The sequence below is a fragment of the Mauremys reevesii genome, linkage group 11 (genome assembly GCF_016161935.1).
Source record: "Mauremys reevesii isolate NIE-2019 linkage group 11, ASM1616193v1, whole genome shotgun sequence".
In the NCBI taxonomy this organism is placed as follows: Eukaryota; Metazoa; Chordata; order Testudines; family Geoemydidae; genus Mauremys; species Mauremys reevesii.
The window spans coordinates 40,778,989-40,800,461 of NC_052633.1; the positions used below are offsets into that span (position 1 = coordinate 40,778,989).

The window sequence follows — 21,473 nt, forward strand, 5'->3', positions numbered from 1 at the left end:
TTCTTATAGTCAGAATATGCAATAAGGGCACCACAGTAATGCAAAGACTTCTGAACATTTATGTTAATGGTTAATAATAGTAATAAGAATAATTAATAGAAGATCCACCTCTCTGATGTGATAGGAAACATCTAACTGGGAGGGATATATTAACCAAGCAAGCAAAGACAATTGATAAAACCTGAATTTTTATATTTAAAAATACTCTTATTAATCAGGGAAACCTCATTGGCAGTGCCATTTGAGAACCAGATTTTTCTGGGTGTGCTGTGATGAATGATTCTTACAACAGAGGTTTTACCCTTGTCTCCATAAGTGACAGTACTTTATAACCATGCATATTTTTTCACTCCTTTGATTTGGTGAGAGCAGGGATCAAACTGCAGGGGAGGGAGAGATAGATGGTGATTCTTATGGCAGCCCCAGCCACAACCCCACTCATGACCCAGGGCATTGCATGTCTCGCTTCCTGGCCCCTCTCCCTGCCATCTCCTTGTTGCCATTTCTTGGTAAGAGAAGAGGGGAGGAAAAGGAGAGGTAGTGACACCCTGTGCTGGCCATGTGCTGCAGGCAGCTGTCTGAGATGGGGGGTTTATTCCCCAGTTGACCAGCTACAGTTTTGAATTTGGCACCAATAGCAGTAATTGGCCAGTGGTGCCAATGTCAGAGGAGAGGATAGGGCAATGTGTGGCACATGGCTTGGGAAAGGTGGGAGTACAGCATATGGGTTTGTACCTACCCAGTTTGAGCCCTGAGCAGCAGTTGGCAACATTTGTCTTTTGTCGTGTTGGCCGCATTGGAGGACTGAGAAGTATGTGGTCCTGATTAATTCTTCTTTCATTACAGTGGATTCATCATTACTCTAGAGAGAGAAAAGCTGTGAAATTAAAGTGAGGTGCTTTATTTTGTTTAAAGCAGTGTGTAAAATATTCATTATAAAACATTTCAGAAAAATGTACTGGGTGGATGCATACAAAGACTGTCTCTATGTTGCTGAGCTTGATGGCAGATTCCGGAAAAAATTGGTGGATCGGTGTGTGGACTCCAACAACACCTTCTGCTTTCAGTATCCCAGAGCTATTGTCGTTCATCCAAAATATGGGTATGACATTTCCAGAGTGTTTCTCTTTCACCTAGCAGTTTGACAGCCTCATGCTGTTTGTGTGAAAGTCCATGCTAAGTTGTCATTTTGCGTCTGTTAGTAAGAATAATTACAGGATATTTGGATCATATCCTCCTGTTCTGCAAAAATGTGCCCAAGGTGAGGGAAAGGGTTTTGTTTTAGTGCATGAGGTGTTATATTGCAAATGTACCTTCTAGAATTTGTCCCAGGATCTTTTCCTACAAAACTAACTGTGGCTGTTGTTTAAATAGACAGGTTTACTGGACTGACTGGGCAGACCGAGCCTATGTTGGAAGAGTGGGCATGGATGGCAAGAACAAGACGGTGATTATCTCTACCAAGTTAGAGTGGCCCAATGGACTCACCATAGATTACACCAACGACAAGCTCTACTGGGCAGATGCCCATCTAAACTACATTGAGTACGTACATAGAGAAGAATAAAGCAACTGGGTAACTGTTCATACCAAATTTCAGTGGTAGCACTTTATTTTAAGAATTTTTTAACCCCTTCACTGCTGACAGTTTGTGCACGGATCAAGGCAACAAGTTTTTTTTTTTTTAAATGGAACAAACAGAGATATTTTATGTCCTGTCACAGTGCAGTTAGACAAATGACATATCCAATTAATCCATCAGAATTGAAAGGGTTAACTAATTCTAAATTAAAATGGAATCAGAAGTTAGGAATAAAGGGGATGAAGAGGAAAGACTCCCTCCTTATTTGGATAAAATTAACTTTTGGGGTTTTTTTCCACTTGTTCTTTAGCAGCAGTTGGCACTTTTGTTCTGAAGTTTTATAGCATATATTTGCTAGCTCCAATGATTATAATAAGGGACAGATTTTCAATGGGTCTTCAGAACTTTGCAGCAGGGGGTTAGGCTGTAAACCTTTTACTCACACTAGTGAGTAGTTACATGAGTAGTCTCCCTGGAATCTCAGAAACTGCTCATGGAAGTAATTGTTCAGAAATTCAGAAAGAGGTTCACAGTCTGGGCTAGAATTTGCCAGTGCATCTTCATGTAGATGCAAAACCCAAACTGAGGCAGAACTGAATACGCAAATCATCATTTTAATCTGTAATTACCATTTTTTTGCCCACAGATCTGAGGACAGTGATAAGAAATGTATGTGCACACATTTGTAGAGTTCTGCTGAAAGTTTGGCCTTAATGTTCCCCTTATTAAAAGTTCACGACAATACTGCATGGAACCTGTGGCTTTGTTATGTTAATTTTTCTACATTTGATACAAGTCTATAAAATGTCAAATAAATTTCTGATGATGAAATGCTTAGACTTTAATTTCAGCTCAAGTAATTAGCTAACTTTCTGATTCTTTCCAGGTATTTCCAAATTAGCACATCTAAAAAATCTCCTTTGTGTCTATTCTTTTAGCTCCTTTCCAAGTTTCCATGTTAAAATGAACCATTTTAGAAAAAAAAAAAGAGATAACCCATTAAAGCTACTTTACTGTACCAGACACTGTGAAGTCACAAAGAATCAGTGTTTTTAGAGCAATATGAAAGTGAACAGTTATGTTAAAATTTTAATGTTTAGCATTTCTGTCAAAAATTTAGACTTGGAAGATTTTCCATTTGATTCATTTTTGCCAAGTTTCTTAATTGATTTGTTCATTAATCATAAAGTTGCTGTTCAGAGTTACTAACTTAGCCTTCTTTGTTATTAATACAGTCAGAAAAAAGTGTGAGAGTTACAGATGATTTTTCTATTAAAATGTTGTTAAAAGTAACATATAGCAGTCCTAAGATATTTAAAATTTAGCAATACAGGTGTTATATTTTGCCAAGTGTCACTTGAGTAGCTATCTGAATTATACAGCCACTTTCCTGTATGACAAGTAACCTGTCATCTATGCACAAAACTTCATTGGACAGCCAGATACATTTCTTAGGAATGGCTTTGTATTTCCTTTTGCACGTCTGGTCTATTTCTATAACTAAAGTAAAACCTATTTAAACCTTATGTATCTCAAAATGAACTAAATTATTTTGAATCCACTGATCACCACTAATAAACTGCTTGTTGTAAGAAGATACATTAAAGTCCTGAAGTTCTTGCAGCTTGATCTCAGTGTTATGCATGGTTTTTATTCATGTAGGTACTCTGACCTAGAGGGACGACACCGTCACACAGTATATGATGGGACTTTACCTCATCCATTTGCAATTACAGTTTTTGAAGACACCATCTATTGGACTGATTGGAACACAAGAACTGTTGAGAAGGGAAATAAATATAATGGATCAGGCAGGACTGTTCTGGTGAACACCACACACAGGCCATTTGATATCCATGTCTACCATCCATACAGACAGCCAATTGGTGAGGAAACAGATTTAAAATTTAATGTGGATGTCTGGCCCTTATTAGGGCCTAACCCTGGTTCATGCCGTGTGCACATCTCCCATTGGCGTTACAAGGAGTTGAAGGCACTTGGTACCTCACAGGAGGCACACTCAGTTTCTTGAAGTATCAGGCCCTTAGTTAACCTACACAGGGGGTCTTTGATTTGGCTATCTGATAAAGTAAGATAAATAGTGAGAGCAGAATCAGACCTGAAGTATGGATTTAAAGCCAATTTCTAGGGTTTCAGGGTTCACTGTTTATACATCTTCAGTAAACTACAGTTGAGACTGGATTTTCTGTCTGAGTGCCTGATTTTTTTGTTTGTTTGTTTTGATTTGCAAGAGATAATATTAATGCCTCCTGTGCAAAAGGAGACTATTGCAAGGTCTTTCTGTTTATGGGGGTGTGAAGTATGATGATTATTCTTCCATTTTACTAGTGAATAATCCTTGTGGTACCAACAATGGTGGCTGTTCCCATCTGTGTCTAATAAAAGTTGGAGGTCAGGGTTATTCTTGTGAATGTCCCGATAACTTCATGGTGATACAACTTGGCAACACAGCACACTGCCTTCCAATGTGCTCCAGCACCCAGTTCCTCTGTGCAGACAGTGAAAGGTAAGTCCTTTGCTCAGTATCTTCTTTTAATATCTTTTTAAGGATAACATTTATATCTAAGGCTAATTTACCTGGAAGGCTTGAAAGTATGTAGTAAGTCTCCATATTGTGGGTTCTGGGGTCTGGTGGTAAAGACAAGGCCAATTCCAGTCTGACTCCTGTGCTGGCAAAAATTTCTAGCAGAGTCCTCCTTTCTCGCTAATGGGATGCGCTCCTTATTAATGCCCTTGCTTTGTTGTATCACATGGCTAATTCAGTAAGGACTGGGGTGTTAGTCATGCATTGCTCCAGAGGCCATTTCCCTGTGAATTCATGAAATATGAATCTGCTCCTATCTTTTCTACATGCTGTGCAGTATGTTTGTTTCTGCTGTTAAATAAGTTATTCTGGCTGCCAGGGGCCCATAGGGTCCATTCTGGCAGCAAGGGGTCAGCTGGTGCGCTGGCACAGCAATGGCCCTTTTCCCTGGCCACCCCTACGTGGCAGGAGCTAGAATTGTGGGAACAGGCATAAGGCCTGCTATCCTGGCTCTACACCACCCCAAGACTCTTGTAGGCAGCTGGGTTTCTCCAGTGGCCCATTCTGCAGGCTTAGTGCTGCCGCACACTGGAGCACCCATTGCTTATATGGATAGGTCACTGTTAAACTTATGCACTTAATAGAATTCTCCATCTAAATTTCAGATCACTTATGGAAATGTATCTTGTTCTCTGTCTCTCTCAGCCTATCCAGCTAACATTTGGCTTGCCTAGGTGTCTGAATGATGAGTCTCAAGAAAGCCCAGAGTGACAGTTTGCACAAAAATACTGCAAACTTGAGTCCACATTAATTTGCCGTGAGCCTGTTACAGAGGTTTCACCATCAACATCTGTTACTGGCAACACCATGTTGTGGTATATTTTGTTATCACATGACAAATGGCCTCATGTCATGTAGAACTGAGGCTCAAGAAATATCTGAAGCCAAATGCTGCAAGATGATATGTCACTGGCAAAAGCTTGTCCACAATTGGTCCTTAAAGGGATGGCTGGACGCCTTTAAAGTAATTGCTTCATCAAAGGAAATATTATTTTCTCTTTATAGGTGCATACCGATCTGGTGGAAGTGTGACGGGCAGAGAGATTGCAGGGATGGCTCTGATGAACCACCGACTTGCCCACACCGATATTGTCGTGTTGGGCAGTTCCAATGTAGTGATGGGAACTGCACTAGTCCCCATTTCTTGTGTAATGCTCTGCCAGAGTGTCCTGACAGATCAGATGAAGATCATGTACTTTGTGGTAAATCTCAGATAATTATTCTTGGCACACGTGTAGCACTTCACATGTTTAAAACATTGTATAAACACTAACCATTTAATCCGCACAAGCTGCCCTAAGAGGTAGGTGAGAATCATGATCCATATTTACAGATGTTAGACCTGATTTTTTGCTGCCTTGCACCTTACACAGTCATTTACCCCAGTGCAAAGTGATGGTAAAAAGGGTGTAAACGCTACCAAATCGGAGTGACAATGTTTTACACTCACTTTGCTTCACTTGCACCGGTGTAAGATACAAGGCAGTGGAAAATAGATCTCATTGTGTTTTGCTCAAAGCAACACCATGAAGTTGAGCTTGTCTACACAGTCCCACAGTCCAGACTTCAGTGGTGTGAGTTGCAGCATGCACTAAGTAAAGCACGCAAACTAAAAGGTACCTAGTTTGTGTTCGCATTGTCTCATTTCAAACAGGACTAGGTTAATGGAAACTAAGTACCTTTTAGTTTGTGCTAGTAGAAGCTAGTCGGGCAGTTACCGCGCAACATCTTCAACAAACAGCTCTATTGTAGACAAACCCTGGGTGTCAGAGGCAAGATCAGAACTGAAGATTTTCTAACTCCCAGCCCAGTCCATCAGACCATGCTGCTTCGTACCATAATCTGCATCTTCAAACAATGAAAACATTATTTCACATGAAAATTGCTCAAAATGCAATACACCCAGAACTGAATGTGATGGAATTTTTAAAAAACATGGTTGGCGTCTAATTATAATTGTGAGACAGTGTATTAACAATTTTTAAAACCCATCTTGTTTCATGTGCTTGTGTCTAATTAGAAAGCTAATTATTCTCCTCTTGTAAATAATATTACATTGGGAGTTGCAGTCTGAGCAGTGAGAATGAAAAAAGGAAGCTGTGTAGTCATATAATTGATATTTTCACTGACTTCCATTAGCATATAATAGTATTTTCTGTAATGTCCTCATAATTAAATGAAACCTCAATTTTACATGAATTTCAAACAGTCGAGCTCTTAAGTAAGGCAGAAGGGAATATTAAATATGTAAGATAAGAAATTGACAGCTGCATAATGAGTTCACATATCTCTATTTTATTGGGTAGAATACAGATGATTTTGGGGTATATCATACAGTTACATAAGGGGGAAAACATGCTCTAGAAAAGCTGTGTGTTGAAGTTTGCAGAAATCATGCTATGTTCTCCCTTCCTGGAGGAAGGGATTAGTGTGCATGTAAAAGGGGCAGTGGGAGAGGTATCCAAACCATGGAGGCTGGAGATCAGTGGAAAGCCAAAGTGAACGCCCCAGCTCACAGGCTAGCACTTAATGTGACTCCCACTCTGCAAAGATCACAAGCCTCACCAGCCCCCCACCACTGCTAACATTGACTTCTGCTCTGTGACTATGCATGAGTTCCCTCTGAGGAAGATAGAAACTGTGAATCTAAAGTTAATGGTGCTCTGAGCAGCATGATTAGTCTGTAGTTGTATAATCTGGTATGCAGCATGCTGGTTTAGCAGGAGAGTATGCTGGGTGGAAGTAGAGTGGTTCCTCTCTGGCCCACCACACTGTCAGAATTTGCATGGTGGCCCAAAGCCATATCGTCATTCAGGTGCCCTGAATCACTTTGCTCCTCTGCCCTAGCTCATTGCGACAGCTGGGCTTGTACTTCACCCTGCACTGGGCAATGACAATTCTGAATGTCTTTCTTCTCCCCAAAGGCTCTGTGTTGTATAGTGCAGTCTTTGAGAGCTGGATGAAAGCAGCCTGTGGGCCATAGCCACGCAGGATTAGAAGTCAGTATCTCAGCTGGACAAGTAAATTCTAAGCTCAGATTGAGTTACCAGCATTTCTTTAATATGCAACGATGACATAATACAGATTCAGTTCCCATAACACTGAAGGGCTAGATCTTTCCTATAAGCGTCACCAGTCTAATAAAAATTTGTATTCTTTCAGCTAATCACCAGTGTGAGACACATCAGTGGCAGTGTGCCAACAAACGCTGTATCCCAGAAGCCTGGCAGTGTGATAAAGAAGATGACTGTGGGGATAACTCAGATGAGGATAGTTCTCACTGTGCCAGTAGGACCTGCTCTCCAGGCCAGTTTAAATGTGACAATGGCCGCTGCATCCCTCAGTCCTGGAAATGTGATGTGGATGATGATTGTGGTGATCACTCTGACGAGCCGTTCCACGAATGCAGTAAGCACTAAATCAATGGCAGCTGTCTACATTATAGCATGATAGGCAGAGTGAATGACATTGCTTAATTTTCAAGAGGTTTGCTTTTGAGGCGCTATGAATCCTACAAACTGACTGCTAAACTGCAGTAGGTAACTGGCACTGCAACACAGCAATTTGTGACTTGGTAAGAGAGTCTCATGAGATACCAAGCGACAAATACTGCAGGGGGAAAAGGTCACTAAACAGCTACAAGGTTTTCGAACCAATCATGCGTTTGTAAAGAACACAGAACCCAAGCAGCATGGTGTGTAAAGAACAGGTCTAGCCAGGCAAATTTGATTATGTCTCTTGCCAGACTGGTAAAATTAGCAGATGAAGGGAAAGTGACAGACATAATACACTTGGATTTTCATGACTCTTTTAATACAGTTGCTCATAAATCTCTTACTTTCAAATTTAAATCTGATTGACTTGGATACGAACACAGTCGTGTGGGTAAAAAAACATCTGACAGTTTGTGAGTAAAAAGGGTTATGATAAAGCACAAAGTGTCAAGTTGCAGGGGAGCTATTGAGTGGAGTGCTCCAGAGATCTGTGCTAGGCCTGGTTTTCATTAATATTCCTTTAATTATCTGGAAGAGTGAGTAAACAACATATTAATGAAATTTACAAATGCTACTAAATAAGGAGGAGTTGTGGGTGTCTGGAATGACAGAGAAATAATAAAAAAACACCTAGATAGAAAACAACAAATTTAAATGAAATTTAGCTTGGAGAAATGCAAGCTAATAGAACTGGAATAAAATAATCTGAAAGCTGGAAAGCAGTAATGTGACCTACGAGTAATAATAGTCAGCAAATTGACAGGGAGTTTGCATGCAGTGAGACAGCTGAAAAGGCCAGTGCAGTGTTGAGTTGTATGCTTAAGTACATCAACCCTTACAGCAGCGTGTAGAGCACAGACACTGCGCACCCAGCTAGCATGGATATACATAGTGGTTAGATGGTGAGGTGTAGCCTTAGGCAAACAGAGTACAGACATACCAGAACCATAAGGTGTAGATCCTACATGGCTCTCCACATGCCGAAGCGGTGTCTCTGTCTACACTGTTATTTTTAGCAGTGTAGGGTCCCACTGCTGGAGCCCACCACATTGGAAAGCTCTGGCAGTGGGGAAAGGTTCTGGCAGGGGGGAGGCAGTGGGGAGCTGCCAGAGCCCTTCCACACTGCCTCCCCGCTAGGGCCTTTCCTTGCCACAGTTAAGGGCTCCAGTAGCAGGGAAGCCAAGTTCCCTCCTGCTGTGTTTCCTGCGCTGGCACAGCTACTTCCCATCCTTTACAGAGGGCTGAGCCTAATGGCTCAATCTAGCCCCAGAGGAGGACATGATAAAAGTTAAATATTTGAAGAATAGTCATCAAGGAAGGAGAGGAATTATTTAGGGCATCAAGGAGCAGGTATAACTCTGAAATGAGATGAAATTAAGAAAGGGGAAAGTTAGTCTGATTATCAAGGAAAACTTCCTGATGGTGGCTAATTGGAATAATTTCCCACGCAAAGTGGTGGATACCCAGTCACTTAGCATAAAAACAGAGTGGACAAAATGCTGGTAACTATAATAGGACTCCATTGTGCACCAGCAGGGAGATGGGCTATATGACCTGACAGGTTTTTTTTGTTCAATCGTTGACTCCTTTTAATGGAAGTAGTGCACCGTAAAACAGAAATCAGATGTTTAAGTCATGAGCATACAGAAGTAATACAATGTTCTTTGACAACTCTCTCTTGTGTTTTAGTGGGTCCTGCCTATCGGTGTGATAACCACACAGAATTCAGCTGTAGAACCAATTACCGCTGTATTCCACTGTGGGCACTATGCAATGGGTATGATGACTGCAGAGACAACAGTGATGAACAAGGCTGTGGTAGGTGTAGCAAAAAGCTTTTTTCTGAAATTACATATGCTGCGAATATTCCTCCACGCTGTAAAACCCTCATGGAAGTCTTCTCAGTGATAATTCATATGCTTGTACTTCTTTCATTTTCTGTCAGTCCATTTCACTGATATCCATTTGCATGGAGGAAAATTCTGTGGACAACAATTCACTATAGGTCATTGTGTAGCTCACATGCTATACCCCCTGAAAGCTAGATTATGATGATTATTGACTATTTATTATTGAACATTGATTCTCTGCTTATTACTGAATAAAACAGAGGGAAATATATTTTCCTGCTCCCGAATCTTACATGAGAGCTGTGTTGTTGTAGCTGTGTTGGTCTCAGGATGTTAGTGAGACAAGGTGGGTGAGGTAATATCTTTTATTGGACCAACTTCTGTTTGGTGAGAGACACAAACTTTTGAGCTTACACTAAACTCTTCTTCACATGAAAGCTGTCATTCAGTTTTCTTTTTCATATTTTCAAAACTACTTCCAACTCTCAATTGGGCACATACACTGTACCAAAATCACCAGTGGTGAGGATTTGTGATGCTGCAAGAGTTGTTTTGAGACCTTTTAAAATGCTTCAAACTAAGTTTGCAGGCCATGAGTTCACAACATCTACTTTAGAATAACCCAGGGAAAAACAGGATGTGGCAGTCTGGCCTACAGTGTGCCATATGGCTTTCAGCTCTAGCTGTTTGTCAATAAAGGTGTGTGCCACTCTGAGAGTCACCAGATACATACCCATATACACATACCCATTTCTCTTCCACCAAATAATTTATTCTCTAGCTAATATTTGTTTCTATTGATGCTGGTTGTTTTATACTTTCCTCTTCTGAGGGACAGTAGATTGTTGTTTCTGCACAAATAGGATATAGGGTGGTTGTTTTAGGAATCCCTGACTCTGCAATCCTTGTGTTGGGAGTAGCATTCTCCCTTTCTAGAAAATGGATATGTCCAGAAAATTACTGTGAAAGTGCAAAGTCTCTTCCTGAGCATTCCCCTCCCAATCCTATGCCATTACTTGATGGGATGTTTCCTAACTGCTCTTCCCCTAAATTACTTGACCTGGTTTATGATATGGAACTCTTCCCTATCCAAAGCATCCTATCCTACTCTAAGCATCTCTCTACCCTGTCCAAAGCATATTGAAGAGTATGCTAATGTATGCTGGTTTATTGTCTTGGTGACAAATTGTGTGCTTTGCAGAGGAGATGACTTGCAATCCTTTGGGAGATTTCCGCTGTGATAATCACCGATGCATCCCGCTGCGCTGGAAGTGTGATGGAGATAATGACTGTGGAGATGGGTCTGATGAGAACAACTGCAGTGAGTTGTCACTCCACTCTCATGATATTTTAGTATTCCTTGCTTTTCACTTATAGCCTCCTATTTCTTTTGAAAATGGGGCATGTTGTTCTTAATTGCAAGAGTTCAGTTGTTCCACTGTGTAGTCTGTATTATTGCTGCTGAGCCATTTGGAATACTGTTAAGAATAACCTCTGTATTGTACAGAGATAATGGTAGTAAATCCAGTTATCAAGAAGAATGTTATAATGTATGTGAAAGTATTAGTCCTGATTTCCACTAGAGTTTAAGGGCTCAATCGTGTGTGTGTGTGTGTGTGTGTGTGCGTGTGTGTGGGTGGGTGTGAAAACATTTTCCTGAGTAAAGAGTGCAGGATCAAGCCCAAACTGAATTTATTATTTTCTGATTAGGAGATGTAATTTCCTTAAGATAAAAATGACTCTTGAGTAATGTTGTAACAAAACAAAGCTTGAGGTGAGTTAACCCACGGCATTCTAGAGAGACATGAAATGTTTAATATCACATAATCTGTATGCAGAAATATCAACTTGCTATTTTAATGATTGTCTCACATCTCACCCTGCAATCATTTTGCCTATTTTAATGAGACAGGCTTGGATGTTTAGAGTTACAGTTGAGTGACTTCACATGTTCTTTGCACTTGTCTTTTAAATTGAAGGCCCTCGCGAATGCACGGAAAGTGAATACCGTTGTGATAATTTGCGCTGCATTCCTTCTCGGTGGGTTTGTGACCATGATGATGACTGTGAAGACAATTCAGATGAACGTGACTGTGGTGCGTATTGACTTTTGGGTGTCATTTCATCATATTAGAACATCATTGTGCAGGTTTGAAATCATTCTACAAAACCATATTTTACATCAAGGAGCATTAGTGAAGCAGCCTTTACTGCACTACATTATTTACCTTTATTTGGAACAGCATATGCCACAAATACTATGATACATTTAGATAGTGTGGATGGTGAATGCCCAGTTTTTAATGGTATCTTCTGTACATGAAAAATATCCACTTTGATCTTGTTTTTCACGTGAAGACATTTCACTAATCATTTTGGAATCTTTTTAGAGCTGAGGACATGTCATCCTGGATATTTCCAATGTAGCAGTGGGCATTGTGTTGCAGAACGCTTCAGATGTGACGGAAGTGCAGACTGTCTTGATTTCTCTGATGAAGCAACTTGTCGTGAGTTTAAAGCATGTGGTGGGAATTTATGGAGGAAGAACAGCACATAAAACACACTTTAATTTTACAGAAACTTACTCTTTATTGTCTGTTTAATACAACAGACAAAATCCTGAGTGGTATTGAACATCTGCCACTCAAATGACTTCAGTAATAATTCAGGAAAAAATGTAATACATTGAACTATTTTTTAAATATACTAATGGATTCTCAGGTATTCCACTGGCAAATTATAAATAGATTAAAAGAATAAACCTGCTGGAGAGAGTGATGCCCAAGAAGCCCTGCTCTTTGCAAGGATGGTCTAGCACAGTGTGTGGATTTTGTTCTGTCCCAGCTACGCTGCAAGACAGAGCGGCTTTTTAAACATTTCAAGGCCTACTCTACTGTAACAGGCTAATGTGGCTGATTTTATAATGTGCACAGGGCCTTAGATGGTCTCATTCATCTTCCCTCCCCCCCCCACTATCAATGAAACAAGGGAAACAACGTGTTTTCCCGTTTGTCGTCTCCAGTCTGGATTGTGGCCTGATCTCTATACTGAGCTATGTTTTAAGACCATTTGGGAGTTGCAGCTCATGCAGACTGTGACTGCTTCCTCATTAAGCAGTGTTTTTTAGGGGACATTTCACACCTGTGCATTGATAGAGCTATACTGGCTGCTGGATGATTCCCAGGTGAAGTTTAAGGTTTTCATCTATAGAGTCCAAATGGTTTGGGGCCTTGGTACCTGGATAATGTCATTCTTCTCATGTTGCTGTCACAGCAGTTGTGATCATCCTTCCAGGCAGTTGAACTAGAAACCCTGGATTAAGTGGGAAGGGGAAGAGTCAGGACATTTTCAGTGACGGGTCTTATGTTCTGGAGTTTATTTCCCAGCATATTTGGTCCAACAGAGGCCGATTACACATCCTTTGTGGCATGCTGTAAATCACATATTTTCCCTGGGAAAGAAGATTGCTGGAAAGCAACTGATGGGCTGTAGAAGTTGGTAAAAGGGAAATGATTTGGAGGGTGGTTGTGTGTGTGAGGTGAAAGAGTGGGAGGTCCATGTATGGTCTCTTGATCTTGTGAGTTGTTGTTGTTTTCAAATTTTGTACAGGATCAACATAATTGGATGGACACTTTATAAATGTGAATAAATTAATAATTAATTATCTGGTTAATTCCCTGACCATTCACTGGGGGTGCTGGATGAAATTTGTGTAGATTATATTAATGGATTGCCGGTGATAAATGCAAACAGCACCAGTAAAACTCACACCACAGTATTGTGGTTCTGAGGTCTCTGGCAGTAAACTTTAGCGTACTATTTAGCTTTGTAAAATCTTAATCTAAATTAATCAACGTACTTAGCCAGTGGCCCCTCAGTCCTTGCAGTCTGCTGTTCCTGCAAACCTTTTATCCCTCTTCTCCTGTAGAGAAGAGGGTGTAGAAGAAATAATGACCTAGGAAATGCCTGAATATTATTTCAGATCAAGCTAACTTGTTTATACTAAAAATCAAATTTCTTTTCACCAGCAACACGCTATCCTAATGGTACATACTGTCCACCTATGTTGTTTGAGTGTAAAAACCATGTCTGTATCCAGCCGTATTGGAAATGTGATGGTGACAATGACTGTGGAGATGACTCTGATGAAGAACTTCACCTTTGCTGTAAGAGAGAAAAATTAAATAAAAATGAACAATGTTGACTCCATTAGTAAAACTATATAATTACAGTCATTAGTGGTACAGAAGTAAGAGCTAAATCATAAATATGTTCTTTTGACTGGAGATTCTCATGGGTTTTGGTAAAGAGAACCACCAAGAAAGTGTTGTTTCACATGAAGCATCTTTAAATTCACTTCATACTCTCTTGTGATTTTGTAGCTCACTCATTGCTTTCCAAGCATCTAAATATGCATCTGTAAAAGAGGGGAGAAGTCAAATGATGAGAGACAATCCCTGAATGTGAATAACAGTCAACATTTTCAAAATTGGGTGCCTAAAATTAGGACCCTTAACTGAAATTTAGTGATTTTCAATGGTGCTGAGCATCCTCAACTCCCATTAGAGTCAGGGCATGTCCTTCAATATGGATTATGGGTCCTAACTTCAGGCACTCAAGTTTTGGAAATTTTGACCAATACCTATGAAAAACATTCGTTACATACAGTTGAGGCAGCCACGACAACTGCATTTATAAATTGGGTGGGCTTTTCATGAAATGATTTCTTCTGTTGTCTAGAAAGCTATAGAGCACAAACTAGCATGGTAACTACTGCATTATATTCCCTGCAGTAGTGGTGAATGTTTGCTGTCTGGGATACACACTACCTTTTTCAAGGAAGTTGATTATCACTATGTCATAAACACAGATTTTAGGTTATCTTTAAACAAACCTAATTCAATGCCCTGACTGAAGAATATGTTTACTTTTGGCCTGGAAGACTAGTGCTTTTTAAAATAGAGGCACAGGGTAGCCGAAAAAAGTGACGTATTGCTTTGATGGAGTGTATGCAGTAAGTGTTTGCATCATACTTGCTTATTTGATCTACTTCATTTCAGTGGATATTCCCTGTGAACCACCATTCCGTTTCCGGTGTGAAAATAATCGCTGTATCTACAGTCACGAGCTGTGCAACCAGAAGGATGACTGTGGAGATGGAAGCGATGAGAAAGAGGAGCACTGTATGTTTACACATGCACAGCCAATTTTATTCAGTAATCAGTAGATACATTTTCTAGTAATCCTAGACTCAGACTTCCATCAATGTACAGTATTTGTAATGTTTAATAATAATAGAAAACACCCACATTGAATGACAAAATGAAACAAATATTTTAAAACTAACGTTCAGCAGGAAATGATTTGAACTGTGGTTATTATAACACAGAATATTTGCAGCATATAGATGCAAGTATAGGTTTAATGGGTAACAACCCCGCCCCCAGCAATAGTATGCCCACCCTATGCCATAAGCATGCTGATAAATCAGTATAGTCTGAAAAAAATTATCAAATTATAATTTTATGGTATAGTCTATTTAAAATAATGAAGAAGAAAGAATTGGCAATTCAGTAATGGTCAGGGTGGCAAATGTTCTTGAAGTTGTTTTGAACACAGTTGTCTCTGAATTCTTACCATTGTTATGCATGTCTCAACAATATTGGGTCCTGAATAGTACTTACGGGGATATTAAGTGTTTAGGCCCTGATGCTGTAACTAGTTCTGCATGGGTAGACCCCTGCACTCACAAGGAGCCACACTGATTTCACTGGGGCTCTGCACATGAGTCTGCCCATAAAGAATCAGTTATAGCATTCGGGAATTTGCACCTGTAATAATAGCCATGCATCCGACGAAGTGGGTATTCACTCACGAAAGCTCATGCTCCAAAACGTCTGTTAGTCTATAAGGTGCCACAGGATTCTTTGCTGTAATAATAGATAAATTCTATTATATATCTTTATTGTACAGTGCAAAGTTCTGTTCCCAGATATATTCACAGTACCCATTGACTCGATGGGACTTGCATGTGCATGTTTCATAGCAGAATTTGCCTCCAAGCTTAAGAATATTTATTATTTACTGACTTTTTAAATTACCCAATGTCATGTAATTGTAATAGCATGTTGTATATGGCAGAATGGTCTCAACTAAACTAAAATATCAAAGACTCGAGTTAAAGTATAAAATATAGAGATAAAAGATATTAAATAGCCTTGCCAAAGCAAGACGTTGAATCCACTGTTGAGTAGAAGATATGTAACAAAAAGCGTTTATGAAATAGCCCTTGTATCACTGTAGAAGGAGGAAGTCTGGTTTTTGAGATGAGGCACAGGACTGGAAATCGGCAGACCTGGGTTCTATTCCAAACTATGCCACAGACTTCCTGACTCACGGGATCAAGTTATTAAACCTCTCTGTGCCTCACTTCCCTCCTCTGTGAAAGGAATAATGCCTAACTTGTGGATGTTGGTAGGCTACGTAGGTGACAGTAGTGTGTGTCTTTTGAATTGTAGGTAGAGAACCTACCCCAAGACCTTGTATGGCTGAAGAATTCAAATGTGGTAATGGAAACTGCATTCCTCTACATTACGTATGCGACGATTATGATGATTGTGGAGACCATTTTGATGAAATAGGCTGCAGTAAGTAACAATGTCGTCGTTACGCGGTGTAGTATTAATCAGTACAATTGAAATAAAAGCAGTTTTTTAAACAGAAATTATAAACATATAGTATCAACTAGAGCTAAAATATAATCACTTGGAACTGCTTTCTGTTCCTGTTATCTTATCATCCGCTGCATATCTTTCCAAAACATTGTCATTTGCAAACTAAGAAACTCAGTGTCCTGAACTGTGCAAGTTTAGGCTAAGAGTCTTGTGCTTCACAAGAAGCAGTTTGGTCTTGTTCTAAAATGGGATATGCTGTGGAGGTCAGAGCAGACCCTGAACTGCCATAAATTGTCATAGCTCCTTGGAAGTCAATAGAGTTAGGATGATTTTCACCAGCTCAGTACCCATCTCAGGAGAAAGTGAACAACTCATCTCACAGCAGCACCCTATTGGCCAGTGGTCAGATTGAAGTCACCTCCAGTCATCAGCCTTCTTAACAGTTTTTCACAAGTTGACAGAGACCCAATCAGGAGAGTCACTGCAATGTGGAAACTTTGAGTAAACTTTGTGTGATAGGGAGTGCAGAGAGATCCTAGAGCATTTTGACTACAATAGACAGACATCTTAGATTCCTAATTTGAGTATTCACTTGTGATTTCAGTTTGTCAGGTGTTTATGGCTTCAGGTGAAAATATGCCAAATGATGCACTGGGGATTAAAACCTAGTATGGTCGCATATCACAAATAACTCTCAAACTCTCTAGCATGGTCTTTTCTGAGGTGGCCTGCATCTCTATTTCACATCCATCCCAGTGGACTTTGAGTAGTGGAAAATAATTATGTGACCTGATGAAAATTTAAAAGTATAAGAAGGATGTGAAATGGTGCAAATCAGACATTTCGCTGGCATTCAGCCCAGTACTGTTCATGGGCAGACATGAACTCAAGCCAGACTGATGGCGTTTGGGTCCTTTCCAGCTTTGAACATCAGCATTAAGCAGAGAGAGAATAAATAACACTAAATAGTGCTATAAACCTAATCAGGATGACAAATATCTTTTGTTTTGTGATGGGAATAAAAGATGTCTGACTTTAATTGCAGGTATAAATTTTAAATATGAATGCAAAGGCACTGTGTTTGTTTGTGTGTGTGTGTGTGTGTGTGTGTGTGTGTATATATATATAATATGTATGTATATAAAGATGTGTGTATAATTATTGTAATTAGCATTGATATATAGTTGTAGGACATAAACAGTTAATTGAGTTAGTGAAATAATATTTTGGCATAAATCTGCATCCTTCTTCATCTTTTGTCAATACACATTTGCTATTTAACTGTTTCTACTTATATGTTATAGATCTACTTGCTGTATTTTCTAAGTGTCAGAGTAATTTCTGTAAATGTGTTGTACTTCACTAGTTTAGCTATATAGGTTTTAATTGCAATGGCAAAAGTACCAGTTTTAGCAGCTGCTGTACTATATCACATGTGACACTTCTCAGGGGTACCCAGGGTTGTAAGGTGCCTTGCTACCATCTGCTCTTAGTGTGAAGAAACCTTCTCTGTGCCTGCCATGGGTCAGCTCCCTGACTCCACCAGCCACAGGCAACACAAACACTCTCCTCTCAGCCTACGCAGGCTCTGCTGTCCCACTGTAGGTTGGTCATAGGCACTATCCAACCGGTGAGCGCCCTCCCCCCAGTGTCTCGCTGTAGCATCCAACCCTGTTCTGGCCACCCACAGTAGTCTCAGATTTGCTGGTCCCAAAGAAGCAGTGCACCCCAGCTTACCAGTATCACCTTAGATCACTGCTTCATTTACACACAGCACATTAGATATGTTTATAGTGAAAACAAGTCTAAGTTTCTTTAAAAGAGACTAGAGATAAGAGAAGTATCATGTAAAAGTACTGGAAACAAATAGTTACATCTAAATTAAAATCATAACGTGTTATAGAGCCTAGACTTAAATAACAATAATAATGAAGTTTAGCTCACCCAAAGTCTTTGCGGTGTTTTCCAGTCAGGTTGGCTGTGACCCTTGTCGTGGAAAAATTGACCACACGCTTGAATTTAGGGTCAGACACAGCCTGATGGCTCTTTTATTCATACAAGGAAAAGGGAAGGTCCACAGATCCAGCATGTCCCAGTCCGCCTTTTGGGCTTTTTCAGGGCTTAGCTTTTAAGGATAAAAACATAAAGCGTCATCACACATTACAAATCTTATTATCCTTATTAGGTATATTCTTAATAGCAGACCTCAGAGAAATCCCTGGGGGGGACCTTTGGACCAAAACTACCTTGTGGCCTTTCCTCCTGTTATTCTCTAGGGCTTTGATTTTCCAATCTTCCCTTCTTGCCCCAACCTATCTTGCGTATCTTATTGTTTACTAAATTGCTTAATATAATTGCAGTTAAATGTCTTGTACAAGCTTTGTTTTTTTCCCAAGTACCTTGTGCCCCCTACGTGCGGTTTCGACTGTACAAGACCTAAATTTTCCATTGCTATCACACTATAATATAAGACCAAGGTTCATAATTGCCTATTGGTGGTAGTTCCTCTGAGTCCTGGGGTCTTGTGCAGGGGTGTATTAAGCAGGGTCCTGGAAAATCCCCCCACACCCTCCTTTCATAAGAGAGAACATGCTGACAGTTTGTCTTCTTGGTGAAGGATCCAGGTGCACCTTAGGACTCCCAGTTTACCCCCAAAATCCGTTGTCTTCACTCGTAAACAGGATACCCCTCTGCTGTTTTTGTATTTTCCTGCAGCTTTCCTTCCTGGTGATTTCATAATCTCTTAATTAGCATCAGGCTCAGTAGTACAACTAGGTCTTCATTGTGATACATACAATGTACAATACACTCATGACCAGACAGAGATACGTGTCTGCTAGCCCCTACCTGAAAGGAACCTGTCTAGGCATGTCACCTCCTGGTGACCTGCCTTTAACTTCAAGGCTTTAGGAACAAAAACAGACTCCAAAGAGAAACTGCTGAACTCGAATTAATATGCAAACTAGATACAATTAACTGTGGCCTAAACAGAGACTGGGAATGGTTAGGTCATTACACTAATTGAATCTATTTCCCTATGCTAAGTTCTCCTCACACCTTCTATGGGCCATCTTAATTATCACTTCAAAAAGTTTTTTTTCCTCCTGCTGATGATAGCTCATCTCAATTGATTAGACTCTTCCTGTTGGTATGCATACTTCCACCTTTTCATGTTCTCTGTATGTATAAATATCTCCTGTCTGTGTGTTCCATTCTGTGCATCCGAAGAAGTGAGCTGCAGCTCACGAAAGCTCATGCTAAAATAAATGTGTTAGTCTTTAAGGTGCCACAAGTACTCCTGTTCTTTTTGCATAATTTCCAGTGTAATTATATAGCTTTTAATTATTATATGAGCATACATTTTGCAGTGATTATGACGAACAGCGGACTGCTGGCTCTCAGTAGAGACCTCATAGCCACCCTTTGGTGAATTATTATGCAGATGCCTGACCCAGGGGATCCTTGTAAAACCCCATGCATCCTCTTTGTGTCCTCTGCCAGTTGGCAGTAGTGATCCGTGTGTCAGAGGTCCCTTGCTTCTGACCATGTGAGGCCTGATCCAAAGGCCACTACAGTAAATGGAGTTCACTGACTTCAATAAAGGTTGGATCAGGCCTTACATGAATTAGGTGCCTACTCTAATTCCAAGGTACAGCTGACATAGGTCTATATCACATGTCAAAGGAATTTAGCAAGCTTTCTCTTTTGGTTGTGAGATGGGAGGGAGATGTGAGATGGCTGTAGTGGGGCTGTCAACCTATCCAAATCCCTGGAATAGTTGCAGCTGCTTTGAACTGATGTTTGATATTTCATGTCATTCTCTTTAGTGCTGGGTGAGGCTGGGTGGGTAATGAGGTCATTCAATATGGCAAAATCATGGACTCAGAGACAAAGAAATGATCCCGCCTGAGAGTTTCCTGACCTCCCTGTCATTAGTAAGTAGTACCGTGGCCAGGGAAATCCCTGAAAGACCTTCATGTCTGCTGAAATTTTTTTCCAAGGAGGAAAGAAGAAGGCCAACTTAATATTTGAAAATTGTTTGCAAATAAGAGAAAATAATGGAAATTGTAGCTCTCAATATAATTTATGCTTTTCCAACTATAATGATTTACATTCTTTTCAGACTCAGGAACAGGACGAACTTGTGCTGAAAATATCTGTGAACATAACTGTACCAACTTAAATGAAGGAGGCTTTATCTGTTCCTGTAGGCCAGGGTACAATGCCAGTGAACTGAACCGGAACTCCTGCGATGGTATTTTCAATATTCTATTAATCTTCTCCATGAAAGATGTTCAATTTAGTTTTGGTACAATAATTTAGATGTAACTATTCATTATTGCATGCAAAGGGGATTTTTGCACTTCACTGGACCTTTTCTGACACAGATTTGGTGGCTGAAATATATTTTCTCTCCCAGAATTTAGGCTCCAGTACAGCAAAGAACTTAAACCTATGTTTAATTTTAAGCATGTGAGTAGCTCCCTTGACTTTAATGGGAGTGGCTCAGATGTTTAAAGGTAAACACATTCTTATTTGCTGAATTAGAGCTTTATGGCTTGATCTAGCTGCATTGAAATAAAGGGAAGCCTTTCCACTGACTTGAGGCTAGATCATATCTGAGTTACCACTGTCTATATTTACAATAGAATCAAAGCTTCTGCTCTGAGAAATTCACTAACTTGCTTACAGTGCAGTTCTACACTGTTGCTCAACAGCTCTGTTCCCTGTGTAGTTAGTGTAATATATCCTTGCTTTAGAGATGAAAATAAATGTGTATTGCTTCTCACTCTACCTAGTGACACAGAACCAGGCACATCTAAGAGCGAGCGAGCTGGATTCTAGCCTGTCAGCTCAGTCTAGAGAATTGTGTATTAAATTCTAAGAAGTGGGGTTTGCACAGGTGTCCACTGAAGTGCTGCTGAGGGCAGCATTTGGCCCACAGACCCTTTAATGCTGGTGACGATGTGCTCCATGGAAAGAACCTAGCTGGACTCTCAGTCCCAGACTGACAGAACAAACATTAGTGCTGCAAGCACACTGGATCTGGAAATGACTGAGACAAAATAAACGTGGGAGCCTGTGATGTCATTTTATAATCCCTTTACAGGGCAGAACACATCGCATCCTGGGTGTCTTGGCATGTGCAAGGCCAGATTAGAACAATCTAGGCACACCCTGACATGGGGCTCCTTGTGGCTTCATCCCCATATGGCCTTGCCCCTGCTCTGAAGTCCTTCCCCACCCATTGGAGTGGGAATGGTGGTG

The 21,473-nt window shown here is 40.3% G+C and overlaps 1 protein-coding gene across 2 annotated transcripts in view; it reads left to right on the top strand.

Annotated features, from left to right (window-relative positions):
• LRP2 (LDL receptor related protein 2) overlaps nt 1-21,473 on the top strand; it is a 173,826-nt gene that overhangs the window by 122,832 nt on the left and 29,521 nt on the right. For both annotated transcript variants that reach the window (XM_039495259.1, XM_039495260.1), the window contains exons 51-64: nt 950-1,102; nt 1,375-1,545; nt 3,245-3,468; nt 3,932-4,109; nt 5,193-5,389; nt 7,350-7,595; nt 9,371-9,499; nt 10,733-10,852; nt 11,511-11,627; nt 11,922-12,038; nt 13,560-13,697; nt 14,592-14,714; nt 16,050-16,178; nt 20,329-20,460. In XM_039495259.1, the coding sequence (XP_039351193.1) occupies nt 950-1,102; nt 1,375-1,545; nt 3,245-3,468; nt 3,932-4,109; nt 5,193-5,389; nt 7,350-7,595; nt 9,371-9,499; nt 10,733-10,852; nt 11,511-11,627; nt 11,922-12,038; nt 13,560-13,697; nt 14,592-14,714; nt 16,050-16,178; nt 20,329-20,460 (2,174 nt within the window). The remainder of the gene's footprint in view (nt 1-949; nt 1,103-1,374; nt 1,546-3,244; nt 3,469-3,931; nt 4,110-5,192; nt 5,390-7,349; nt 7,596-9,370; nt 9,500-10,732; nt 10,853-11,510; nt 11,628-11,921; nt 12,039-13,559; nt 13,698-14,591; nt 14,715-16,049; nt 16,179-20,328; nt 20,461-21,473) is intronic.